Genomic DNA, 11,734 nt, shown 5'->3' with positions numbered 1-11,734 from the left:
GTTTGGTGGCTCAAGCCCACTATAGTATGTCTCAATCTTGATCGGGTGACAGAGCCCGCCCATGAAAAAGTGAGCAGCAGCACTGATGCTGTCCGAGTCGCCGATGCCGACTCGAAAGGCATCGTCAACCAAACGCCGTCCGAGTCGAGCGGTGGTTCAAAATGACCCTTCCGTTTCGGTTGCCGTCCGTCGGGCAGCTCCCGGGTAGGTAAGTTAACTCGAGGTAGCTCGTGCGGGGTGGGACGGTGGCGAGCCATTCGTAGCAGTGAGCACATCAGAATGAAGGGACAATCTCTGGCCAAGTGCTGCAGGGCCATTCATCTGCCAGTACGAAGTACGGAGTAGTGCAAGGCAGGCGACGAGATTGGATGAGGACTCGCCCGCACAGTGCGGAACCATTGCGGGGCGCTTGCGGCGCCGGGGTTGCAGGTTCCAGTTTTCCTCTCATCAGGCTCCCTGCCCCTCACCATTAAACCCGTGATTCGCCACGGTGCTTTCCGCCTACTGCCCTGTTTCTCTTGGTATTATAGCACCGGGAAGCGGCTGCTTCAGCAGACAGGAGACCCTACTGTGTAAATTTGGGTTTCGGTACGTACATGGTACACTACCGGAATAACGTAATTACTTGCAGCAGCGTGTAGTGTATACGAGTGGGCCCTACGGATGTATGTATGTACTGTACCCTGCGGCATCAGCATTTTCTCTGGCGAGCAACACGCACAAAACAGGTTCGATGTGAGTGACGAGGCTTGCCACCTACGTCACAGAAGCGCGAAGGAATTCCTTACACTAGAAACCCAGCCCGTAGTTATTGAATGTCGGCCAGGAGGCGGGAGCCATTCTCATCAGCACGGCTTCAAGCGTCCGGCGTCGTGCGTCGTCTTTGCTTGGTACAGTGTGCCCAACAGTTCGCGGTGTCCAAACTTCGCCGACGGACTTCAGACCAGGCACGCCAGCGACAGGGAAGAACCCGGCACCAAGCAGCGTCCCCGGTCGACGATCCTGGGACTTCTTTTTATTTTCCGGGCAAATCTTGTCGCAGTTGAAACCGCTTGTCGCGGTCACCTGAAGCGGGCTGCCAAGGCAGTGCAGCGATCGGTACGGAGTAATCCGTAGGGTAACTAATGTACTATGTACGGATTACTCTCCTGGTGCATACATTCCTTGTATGTATGTGCATACATGCATAGGTACCAACGTACAGTAATCCGTACACACTACGGAGTACGTCCGTACTCAGCGTAGCATGGATCAGCGCCTCCAGCCTACGGCACTTAAAACACGTTTTAGTGTACTGTGTACGGAATATGGACGACGGAAAACGGGATTACAGACGATGTAAGTGCTAATCGGGTAATTATAGAGGTCAGCCAGGTTCCAAAAAAAAAAAAAAAAAAATCGCCTTTCTCATCGACTGGAGGCGAACGGAGCTTTGGCCACAAGAGCTCTTCCCTAGCACACAAGTACTCAAGACTCTTTCTTATAGGTCAACTACACAAAAGAGACTTAACTAGAGCCGGAGCGAACTGGTCTTGGGCCTGGTCAAGGTTGGGACGAGCAAGAGCCTCTCCCCCCTTTTTTTTTGGTTCTCTCTCCTTTTCAGACGTGGGCAACTCTAAGCTTAGTTACGCCTCGCCGCACTGTCCTGTCACTTTCGGTCGTTCGTCTGTGCTCCTCAGCGATCAAACATCGATACCCAGGCACTCCACTCAACCCGCCGAGATGGGACAACTCCAGGACCCTTAAAAAGCGGGCCGAGCTAACGACGATCAGCGGTTGGCTTTGGCTGTTTGACGATGCTTTCAGCGCACTAGCCAGAAGGATTGGCTGGTGGGATGTTTGATGTTTTGATGAAGGGACATGCTCGACGTGGTGGTCGCTAGGTAGTCGCTAAGCTTCGACGCTCTTTCTCCGGCGGCCACTTGTGAGGATCGGGCAAGTGCCTCGCCAACACCTCGCGGGCGCCCCATGCGCGTCGCGAGGCAGCCGACGGGGGATGGGTCAGCTTCATCCACAGCAATGCGAACCCCTTTCCGGGCGAACGGGGCGGCTCGGTTTAGCAGGCGCAGACGCGCCGGGCCTGGGGCATCGCGGACTCGGTAGGTCTTGGCCGGCGGTGAGAGGTTACGCAGAGTGCGCAACGTATTACACGCCAAGGCGGGTTGCCGGCACCGGATACGCCGGATACGGGGGTCTATCTCCACCACCGAAATGTTCTCGGCGACATCCTCGGGATGTCGGGAGTGGCGGAGGATTCGCTCCAACACGTCTGCCGGCTGCCGCGTCTGACGCTCAAGGCTTTCTGCGGGTCCTGCCTCGTGGCTCGCCCCATACCCCGTCGCCTTTTCCCAGCAATATACAGTACGGAGTATACCCGGCCAGAAAGCGCATATGCCGCAGTGCGCACGAGACGGCGCGGGGCTCTGTGCTATGACGCAACGCGGGGAGCATCTGAACTGTAAAACCACCTTTTTTTCGTGGAGCTATATCGCGCTCCCACCAGCTAGCTCTTTGCCTGCTCTCCGGCCAGAGACAGAGACCCCTTGGGCAGCAACACTGATGGCGTGGCATACACGGGTAGAGCAATGGGCGGAGGTGGACCAGGGGCACGGGGAACGAGTGCGAGAGCACGAATTACAAAGTAACGTTATTTGGTTCCGAGAGGGAAAGAGAGATGCAGACCTGCCCATCGCCTCGCCCTGCACCTGACTCCAGAGGTAAGAAAGAAGGGATGACGCCAAAGACAAGCCTGTACCAACCACCGGTAAACATCACATCCCACCTCCATGCGACCGGGAGAGGGGTTCATAAATAAGGCCGTCAACTTGTACGAAGTAGTGCGTTCGGAGTACGGATTACGAGTAGTTACTTGGTCCGACCAGCTGGATTCAGGGTTAGGTTGCATGAAGTGCTGGCTCTATCGATAAGATAAGGACGGAGCAGATTAGTGATTAACTAACTAGTTATCGCAACCCGCCCGTAGTGTAACCACGAATTATTTCTCGATTCATATGGCGGAAACGGAACCGGCCATCCATCCCACCTTGGATGCGCCCGCTGCTTCTGACTCGATCCCCACCCCCGCGACTTCCAACGCTGTGATGTTTCGAATTGCCCGCTTTCTGCGTGGGATTCGGAGCATCAGCATCATGGCGACCACGGCAGAGACTCCCGTTAGCGCCGCGACTGCTGCCACCGCTGCCACCGCTGCCACCGCGGCGACTACAGCGACCACGGCAGCCGGAGCAACCGAAACGGCCCCGCCAACAACCGCCACGACTCCCGCCGCAACAGCCCTTCCGCGCGTTCCCATCCCGCCCCGCGGCGTCGACTACCGCGGGAAGCTAGTTCTCGCGCCCATGGTGCGATCGGGCGAATTACCCTCACGCCTTCTCGCACTGCACTACGGCGCCGACTTGGTCTGGGGTACGGCCCCCCCTTCTAGCCCCGCACACACTCTTCTCCCTTTCTCCCCCCCAAAAAAAACTCTCCCAGCGCGGAGCTCTATCTCTCTCTCTCTTATAACCCGTATACTGACCCTTTTCCACCAGGCCCCGAAACAGTCGACCATTCCCTCATCGGCGCGACCCGCCGCGTCAACCCGCGCACCGGCATGATCGAATACACACGGCAGCCTTCCCACGCCTACAGCCCGGCCAACAGCGCCGCCAGGAACAACAGCAACGACAGCAACGACAACGACAATAACGAAGCCGGCGCCGCCGAGTCCGTCATCTACCGCCTCGACCCGGAGCGCGAGAAGGGCAAGCTCGTCTTCCAGCTGGGCACGTCGGACGCGGAGCGGGCCGTGGCCGCCGCGCGCGTGGTGGCGGCCGACGTCGCCGGCATCGACGTCAACGCCGGCTGCCCCAAGCCGTTCAGCATGCTGGGCGGCATGGGCGCGGCGCTGCTGCGCGCGCCCGAGAAGCTGGCCGGCATCCTCGAGGCGCTGGCGCGCGACATCACGCCGGCCTTCGGCATCGGCATCAGCGTCAAGATCCGCCTGCTCGAGACGCCCGCCGAGACCGAGGCGCTCGTCCGCCGCCTCGTCCGCACCGGCATCACCGGCCTGACCGTCCACTGCCGCACCACGCCCATGCGGCCCCGCGAGCGCGCCGTCCGCGGCCAGCTGGCCATGATCCGCCGCGTCTGCCACGAGGCCGGCGTCGCCTGCCTCATGAACGGCGACGTCGAGAGCCGCGACCACGCCGACCTGCTGGTGCGCGAGTTCGGCGTCGACGGCGCCATGATCGCCACCGCCGCCGAGAAGAACCCGAGCTGCTTCCGCAGCCGCGCCGACGGCGGTCTGGCCGCCTGGCCCGAGGTCGCCCGCCGCTACCTGCGCTTCGCCATGGAGGTCGAGAACCGCGCCGCCAACACAAAGTACCTGCTCGCCCAGATCATCCCCGGCAAGGCCCTCGCCTACCGCGACGTGCAGCGCGGCCGCTCCTACTCCGACTTTGCCCAGGCTCTCGAGTGCGACGAGGAGATGCGGGCGATGGCGCGCGAGGCCGACCGGGTGCTCGGGCTCGGCGAATTCGAGCCCAAGCGGGGCCCCAAGCAGAAGAACAAGCAGCAGCAGAAGGGCCAGCAGGGCGAGCAGCCGAGTGGGCAGCAGCAAGAGTCCAAGAAGCGGAAGAGGGGCCAAGATGAAGAAGAAGAAAGAGAAGGAGGAGAAGGAGGAGGAGAAGGGGGAGAACAACAAGCGAAGGCCAAAGACGAATCCGCAAAGAGGCCAGAAGTGGCGGCTGAGCCCGCGCCTGTTGCCGCGCCGGCAGCTATCGCGGTCTAAAGAGTATCTCTCTCTCCCTTCCTCCCCCCCCTTTTTCCCCCCTCTTCTCCTCTCTTTTCTTTTTATTCCCTCCCCCTTTTTTGGAGTGCATATATCTTCGGGATGTGGGCGTCTAAGTCTTACAGAGCATTTTCACGGCGTGGCATGTATGATGATATCCTGGCGTGCTAGACGGACAAACAAAAACATAGAAACAAACCAAACGAGCACATAGTTCGGGATCCGACATAGTTCGTTCTTTCTTTCTTGTAGGGCTGAGGACGGCTCAGGAGAATAAAAATAGGACTGATAAAAACGACGCTGGTTTCCCAGAGCGTGTATGCTAACGGATATCCTAATGTGCCTCCGACCCGTCTCGGTGACCAACTGGCCAAGGCTAATAATGCAGGTCCCTCCCTCCCCTCCTCCCCATCCCGAAAGTGCGCCTGCTTGATGCTCTCGCTTATACACAACCAGTGTTATACCTTCTTCCCCTGAGCCAGGAGATCCGATACCTTGGGCGGCAGTACCAGCGTGCTCCTGTCATTCCGCCTGTGGAAGTCCACCAGCGCCATGGCCGTCTTCTCTGGCAAGTCCTCGTGGATGAAATGCCCGGCCTCGGGAAACACCTGCAGCGCATACTTGCCTGATGAAGTCAGGGTCAGCACCAATTGTTTTCCACTCCGTCAGGGAACAAGACAAAAAAAAAAAAAAAAAAAGGGGGGGGGGGGGAAACAATGACACACACCCTGCATCTGGCCAATCGTCAGCTCGGTATCCAACCGGTCCGTCCCGGCGAGCAGCAGCATCTTGCCGCCCCTGCCGCCCAGGAACTTCTTGCTCAGTCCCGTAAACCAGCCCTCCCAGAAGGGTTGCGTCTTTGCCAGGTCGGTCCGCCACCGCCAGGGCTTGTCGGCCTTTCCGCTCCCGCCGCCGCCCTGACCTTGACCCTGACGGCCACCACCTCTACCGTCATCAACAGGCACGCCTGGCACCCTTCCTCCTCCTTCTCCTCCTCCTTCCTGACCCAACCCGGTCCCGTGGCCGCCTTCGGCGGAACCGGCGCCGCCGGGGCCGTGACCGGGGTGCTGGGTCTGCACGAGCAGGCCGGGCACGCTCGCGCGCGCGCTGACGGCATTCCGCACGGTGCGCGAGCGGACGTGCCACTCGACGGCGTCGCGCAGCGACTCGAAGCCGGCGGGGCGCGTCGCGAGGTAGGCGTGCATGCTCTGCAGGGCGTCCATGGCGGACCCCTCGACCACGTCTAGGACCGCGTAGCCCAGGACGTCGAGGTCCAGGTTCGTCCTGGCGGCGGCAGCAGTGGCATTGGTGGTGGTGGCAGTGGTGGTGGTGGTGACGGCGGTACCGGGAGGGGCGGGGGCAAGGCCGGATCGTATGCTTGGGAGCAGGACGGAGGCGAACTCGGTCACGACCGCGCCGCCCAGCGAGTGGCCCACCAATATGACCGGCGGCAAGGACGGCCAGTGCATGGCAGCTTTCGTCAGCATCATGACGGCCAGCAGGTCCGACGCGAGGGTGGAGAGCGAAAGATCTTCGATCGCGCCCTCCCTCTGCGTCGCCGCCGCAGCAGCAGTACCGGCAGTCGCAGTCGTCGTCGTCGAGCCATGCCCCCTTGCATCGAGAGAGAGGATCCCGGCGGTAGGTAAGCGCTTCCTGATCTCGGCGCCGAGGACCGCAAATGACAGGCCCGAGCTGCCGGCGCCGTGGTGGGTGACAAACAAGGGCCCGCCTACCTTGCCCGGGCCAGCGGCCGGCGCTGGAGAGGTGAGGTAGGCGTGATAAGTGATGGAGCCGTCGGGGGATGGAAGGAACAGCTCGCGCTCAAAGTACGCCGTCCAGGGGATCGGGTCGAGCGAGCGGTTTGGGAATCTGGGGAGGTGGTTGGCATGCATCAGATTGTCTGTCTAGGCCCACTGGCAAATAAAAACACGTCTGGGGGCGGCATAATGAGCGTGGATGATAGATACCCTTGTGGCCGGGCAAAGAGTGCTCTCCCTGGCGATGGGATGACGGTTCCCGTGGACGACACCGACGAAGCTGACGATGAGTCGTCGTCCTGGGGTGTGTTGGGCACGGAGCCCGTACTGTACGAGCTGTATCGGTCCTCGTCGGGCTCGCCCAAGTCGGTGAGAGATGGCGGCGGTGCCATCGTGTGCATGGCTGTGGTGATCCTTGCTTTGGCCCACTTCTTCTGCAGCTCGCTCATGTTCCGTGGGCCGTCGAGAACGGGATGGATAGGAAGTGCGGTACGAGGCGATTTGGGGGGGGAGGGTTATTCATCGGATTTGGCCATCTGTTTCCTTCTTGCTATGATTCCTATGGTGGGGTTCTGTACGACTGGAGTATCTTCTCATAGATATCATCTAGAAGGGAAGAAAAACAATGGGCTCGGCGGTAGCTTAGTTATTGTTAGGTGGCCTGGTTACCAGGCCAGAGTTCATGAAGAGAAATGGGACGAGTTGATTCAGTTCGGCCGAGGTGAGGTCATTGGGCCGTTTTTGCGCACAGTCCTGCCCCTCAGTTTCAGGAGGGGAATCTCAAAGGAAGCTGTGTTTAAGAACGCGCTCAAGCCAGTGTGGATCCGTTCTTCCACACTGAAACTCGCAGCAAGTACTACCTAGATTCAGCGCTCCTTGCAAGTTGAAAGAACAGCCTTGTTCTTTCTATCTTTCTTTCTATCCTTCTTACTTTCTTTAAAGAACAGGGAAGGGGGAAGGAAGGAAGGAAGGAAGGAAGGAAGGAAGGAAGGAAGGAAGGAAGGAAGGAAGAGAAGGGCTTAAAAGGAAAAAAAAAAAAAATCAAGAATGAGGACCTGTTAGCCGTCGTTTGGATATTTGTGGGGTGGCCAAGGTGCTCGTTGTCAGTTTCGATATGGACGCTCATGGAGAGGTATCCTCTTCCCATCAGCCGCGACCCAGTCGCGTCCCATCAGTTGCGACTGCATCCTGCTAATCCGGGCACACAGGGGCGTACAGTACATGCGCGTGCTGTAGTACATACTTAATACCAACTCCTATTTACACAGTACAGACAGAAAAAAGGTATGGGCGCAATTTTGGTACAGCCTTCTTTCGCCCAGTAATGCAAAAGTATATGTACCTTATATTCGATTATCTTCCAAAGTCACCTTCGCTCACCACTCACCCTCTTTCTCCTCACCATCTCCTATACGCCCCCCTATAATTCCCATACCCGTCGTACCCTCCCGCCTGTCCTTGTCCGCCAGACCCGGGGCCACCATATCCGCCACCCAGGTCAGGCAGCGTCGGCTGCCGCAGGTCAAGAGCAGCAGCGTTGCCTCCAAGGGGAGCAGCCCCCGTCAACAGATTCTCCCGGCTCGGATTCACTTCTTGAAAACGGCTGGTCCTCTTGTTGTTCGTGCCGTTGCCGTACTTTTCAGGGACATCAGCCGCACTATTGTCCGTTCTGACCGAGACAAGCGGGGTGAAGCCTGGCTTATTGGGCAACGAGATGGATGACGAGTCGTCCGAGCCAGCCGTCTTGCTGCCTTTCAGCAGGAGGGAGTTGCGTGCGTCGAGGGGGGTGAGAGTGTCTCGCTGTTGCAGTTTTTCTGCGTGCGATTCTGTTAGCATCAAAAGACGGGTGTGGTACAGCAGAAGAGGTCCGAGAAGTGATAGTCTTACCTAGCTCTTTGCGGCGCTTGCGGTGCGGGTTCATCTTGAAGCAGGCGATGAAGGCATTGCAAGCGATGAGGATGGCCAATATGCCCGTCAGGGCGGACTGGACGGCGATGAGCACGACCCCGGTAACGGTCTTTGTCGTCTGTGCGATGCCGAACTGCTCGACGAACACCAGGATGCAGACGACCGACAGGACGCGCACCACCTGAATGGCGATGTTGATAATGTTGCTGGAGCGGCGCTCGTACGGGCGACTCCACAAGAGAAGGATCAGCATGATCGCCTCGATGATGAGCTGCCCGCTCGTCTGCACCATACCATGCCCATCCGCCCCCGCGATGATGACTCCCTTGGCAAACATGTAGATAATGGTGGGCACGAAGAGCCACCAGTAATCACGCCGATATGACTCGTAGAAGATGCTGTATTTGACCCAGATATTCTTGTCGTCGTACAGGGAGCTAACGTCGCCCTCGACCTTCTTGAGCCTGCGCGCCGTGCTCCAAATCTTCCAGCTAAAGAAGGCCAGCACGGCGGTGAAGAGGAAGAGGGTGACGCCAGCCAGTAGCTTGGCCGCCCACGAGTCTCCCCGGGTGAACTGGAAGACGCAGTATAGCACCCAAACGCCATACAGTAGCAGGATCAGGGAGGTCACGGCGCGCGCGATAGAACCCCAATAGTGCTTGCGGAAGCCCGCCAGCGACTTGGGGAAGCTTCCAAACAGGGCCCAGAACTCGAGGACGACTTTGACCAGCAGGATGCCCACGACGATGGCGGCGATGATGATGGCCACGATGAGCAGAATCGTCATGAACGTGTTTCCTGACGGAATGCTGAGCTGCTGCACATAGCCCTGGATACCCGACACAGCAGCGCGGACGGTGTGCTGAGCGGCAGTCTCATGTGGATCAGCCTCGTCAAGCGTCCCATTGATGCTTGTTTCGATCTGCCGGGCGGCGAGATGCACAAACTGGTCGGCCGCTCGCCTGAGCAGGCCCTGCTGTGTGGTCTGTGCCGAGCCGTCGGGATAGACGAGCGTGGCGTTCCTTAAAAACTCGACGCTGTTTTCCGTCAGGTTACCCCCTGTGGCCGCGCGGAAGTTGTCGATTGAGACCTGGAGGTCTGTCCAGGGGACCAGGCCGACCGAGAAGCCGAAGTTCTTGGTGAAGCTCCGGTAGACGTTGGGGTAGTTGACCGACAGCATGCCGTTCATGGCCATGCCCTGAAACCAGCTAAACACCTCGGTGAAGGTTGGACTAGGGGTGCTCGTCCCGCCCGCCGCAGAGCCTCCACCGGCAGCGGCCCCGCCTCCCCCGAAGACCGCGCCTGCTGCCGAGATCCCCCCCAGCACGAGAGCGGCCCCGGCTACGCCGACTGCCACGTACGACACCGCGGGGACGCTGGCTGTCTTGCCGTTGGTTACTTGGGACTGGATGCAGGCGACGCTTTCGCCCGAGTCCTTGGAATGGAGCTCCAGGGTGGCCATGGCTGCGATATCCGGAATTTGAAAGGCGATCGACGGGACCATGTCGGCAAACTCTGCGGGTATTTTCTGAGTGCCTCTAGCGGCGAAGTTGCCAGCGGGGACTAGAACTGTCAGCTAGGCACGTGGGAAAGTTAGGTTAGTCTCGGGCGGCATACCAGGACAGAGCTGCTCCACAAATGTGCTCTTCTCGCAAGGGTCAAAAGATCTGGAGTAGATGTCCTGACCGTACGCGGTAACTTTGAGGACGGCGGTCACCTTCTGCTCCTTGTTGCTGGTCCCGGCCAGGTCGAACGTGACGGTCTTGTCATCGTTGTTGTACTTGATGTCTACCCTCTCCACTGAGACGCTGGGGTTCGAGTTGCAACTGCTGAAGCCCACCGTCTCAAGGACATCCACAGCCGAGACCGCACTGGCGAGAAGCGCCCAGGTCAGGGCGGCCCTAGCCGGAAGCTTCATTGTTGCTCGATTTCCTGCTGTTGTCCTTCGGCTTGATCAGGACTCTCCGTAAGTGTCGCGTCCGTGCATCGATATTCTGTGGACCAGTACTGTTCCTGTCCTGTTTCTTTCGTTCGAACCCCGCGGCAAATATTTTTGCTCTCGCACTCTCAGTATCCCAAGAGCACCACACGAGGTTCGTCTATAGCGTTCGAATAAGGAAAACACTTGTCGAGACTGATAGCAATTGTAGCGAGTGAAACTGGGAGAAATGAAGACAAAGTTCAACGTCCCAGGGTGAAAAAAATGCCGAGGATCAACCTGGAACGAAGAGAAGGAGCAAAAACAGAAAAAGGAAAGAAAGCCCCTCAAAGGGGAAGAAGCAGAAGAAGCCTATGTCGTTCTCACTTAAGCGTGGGTGGCACTAGTGGTCGAGGTCACAATATTTTGGCACCAGCCAAAATAGCTAATAACGAGAGGGCGTCCAGGAGGGAGCGACGACAGGAAAAGTCCCAGAAAAGCAGCGGCATAAACAAAGACAAGGAGAGCAGCAGGGATCGAGGAGATCAATCATGGAAAAGAACAAAAGGAAAGAGAACGGGAGGCAAGGCAAAAGAGAGCAGGGAACGAGCGGGTATCTGAAACGACATTGCGAATGCCAGCGCTTGGTGGAGCGAGCCCTTGCTCCCGAGATAGCAGAGAGGGAGGTGGCCGGGGGGGGGGGGGGGGTGAGAGTCCAGAACCCGACTTTGCAGGATGCGACTGCGGGCCCGTCCGTTCGATTCGTAAATGCGTACCCGCCAGACGGGACTCTCCCAGGCCAGTCGCTCAGCCACGTCCAGGGGGCCGTTGAAAACGAATGAACACTCACGCCCACCCTCGTTCGTTCAAGGGAGGTGGTGGACCGCAGAACACGAGAGGCCTGAGAAGCGGTGTCGCGGGGACTTGAACTGGAACGCTCCGAAAACAACTGGCGCGCTTTCCCTGGCACTTGGTTCGCACCTGTCTGCCCCTGACAACAGCGGGTTCTCTGAAACATTAGCTGCGAAGGAAAGCGCTGGTGAGGGGCCCACTGCTACCCTTTTGGGCCGCAGTACTGGCGTCGATTGGCTATGAGCCTTCTGAACCGTTTTAAGCGACTGGCGCTATTGCGAGAGCCTGTTCTCTCGGCTGGCGCTCCTGAAACTCGGGGTGAGAACTGAGAACGTTAACAACTAATCAAATGAATTCTTTTTTTCCCTCGATGTCGCCCGCTCTTCCAAGATGGTCAATTTCATGTGATTCACATGCCTCAGCCCAACTTCAACACCCGATCTTTTAAAAGTCACCGACCAATCCGTTCGCTACCTCGGATGCAGGATCGTAACGGAACATGAAGCG

The 11,734-nt window shown here is 58.5% G+C and overlaps 4 protein-coding genes across 4 annotated transcripts; 1 reads left to right on the top strand and 3 right to left on the bottom strand.

Moving 5' to 3' along the window:
• Window positions 1-1,802: 1,802 nt before the first annotated feature.
• On the bottom strand, window positions 1,803-2,451 carry MYCTH_2122366 (uncharacterized protein; the record flags this gene model as incomplete). The annotated part of the gene is made up of 2 exons (XM_003658706.1): window positions 1,803-2,298; window positions 2,375-2,451. The coding sequence occupies 2 exons, from the start codon at window positions 2,449-2,451 to the stop codon at window positions 1,803-1,805; spliced, it is 573 nt and encodes a 190-aa protein (XP_003658754.1).
• A 563-nt stretch (window positions 2,452-3,014) lies between these two features.
• Window positions 3,015-5,074, top strand: MYCTH_2294926 (uncharacterized protein). The gene is made up of 3 exons (XM_003658705.1): window positions 3,015-3,426; window positions 3,552-4,795; window positions 4,918-5,074. Exons 1-2 carry the CDS (start codon window positions 3,150-3,152, stop codon window positions 4,790-4,792), a joined length of 1,518 nt encoding a protein of 505 aa, XP_003658753.1. The 5' UTR covers window positions 3,015-3,149; the 3' UTR covers window positions 4,793-4,795; window positions 4,918-5,074.
• MYCTH_2294923 (uncharacterized protein) lies at window positions 5,022-7,242 on the bottom strand. Its single transcript, XM_003658704.1, has 3 exons — window positions 6,760-7,242; window positions 5,520-6,661; window positions 5,022-5,417 (listed from the first exon to the last, which is right to left on the bottom strand). The coding sequence occupies exons 1-3, from the start codon at window positions 6,996-6,998 to the stop codon at window positions 5,251-5,253; spliced, it is 1,548 nt and encodes a 515-aa protein (XP_003658752.1). The 5' UTR covers window positions 6,999-7,242; the 3' UTR covers window positions 5,022-5,250.
• Window positions 7,243-7,783: 541 nt separating this feature from the next.
• Window positions 7,784-10,903, bottom strand: MYCTH_2313408 (uncharacterized protein). Its single transcript, XM_003658703.1, has 3 exons — window positions 10,075-10,903; window positions 8,437-10,020; window positions 7,784-8,363 (listed from the first exon to the last, which is right to left on the bottom strand). Exons 1-3 carry the CDS (start codon window positions 10,373-10,375, stop codon window positions 7,948-7,950), a joined length of 2,301 nt encoding a protein of 766 aa, XP_003658751.1. The 5' UTR covers window positions 10,376-10,903; the 3' UTR covers window positions 7,784-7,947.
• Between the last annotated feature and the right edge of the window lie 831 nt (window positions 10,904-11,734).

The sequence above is a fragment of the Thermothelomyces thermophilus genome, chromosome 1 (genome assembly GCF_000226095.1).
Source record: "Thermothelomyces thermophilus ATCC 42464 chromosome 1, complete sequence".
Taxonomy (NCBI): Eukaryota; Fungi; Ascomycota; class Sordariomycetes; order Sordariales; family Chaetomiaceae; genus Thermothelomyces; species Thermothelomyces thermophilus.
This window is presented reverse-complemented; position numbering and strand designations above follow the sequence as displayed.

What these genes read in the sequence shown, in the direction of transcription:
- MYCTH_2313408 (XM_003658703.1), bottom strand. Translation starts at nt 10,375, where the DNA reads ATGAAGCTTCCGGCTAGGGCCGCCCTGACCTGGGCGCTTCTCGCCAGT. An exon ending in TGTGGAGCAGCTCTGTCCTG is followed by an intron (nt 10,021 to 10,074) that starts GTATGCCGCCCG and finishes TGACAGTTCTAG; the next exon opens with TCCCCGCTGGCAACTTCGCC. An exon ending in CAAGCGCCGCAAAGAGCTAG is followed by an intron (nt 8,364 to 8,436) that starts GTAAGACTATCA and finishes AATCGCACGCAG; the next exon opens with AAAAACTGCAACAGCGAGAC.
- MYCTH_2294923 (XM_003658704.1), bottom strand. Translation starts at nt 6,998, where the DNA reads ATGAGCGAGCTGCAGAAGAAGTGGGCCAAAGCAAGGATCACCACAGCC. An exon ending in CTCTTTGCCCGGCCACAAGG is followed by an intron (nt 6,662 to 6,759) that starts GTATCTATCATC and finishes CCACCTCCCCAG; the next exon opens with ATTCCCAAACCGCTCGCTCG. An exon ending in GACGATTGGCCAGATGCAGG is followed by an intron (nt 5,418 to 5,519) that starts GTGTGTGTCATT and finishes TGACTTCATCAG; the next exon opens with GCAAGTATGCGCTGCAGGTG.
- MYCTH_2294926 (XM_003658705.1), top strand. Translation starts at nt 3,150, where the DNA reads ATGGCGACCACGGCAGAGACTCCCGTTAGCGCCGCGACTGCTGCCACC. An exon ending in CGGCGCCGACTTGGTCTGGG is followed by an intron (nt 3,427 to 3,551) that starts GTACGGCCCCCC and finishes CTTTTCCACCAG; the next exon opens with GCCCCGAAACAGTCGACCAT.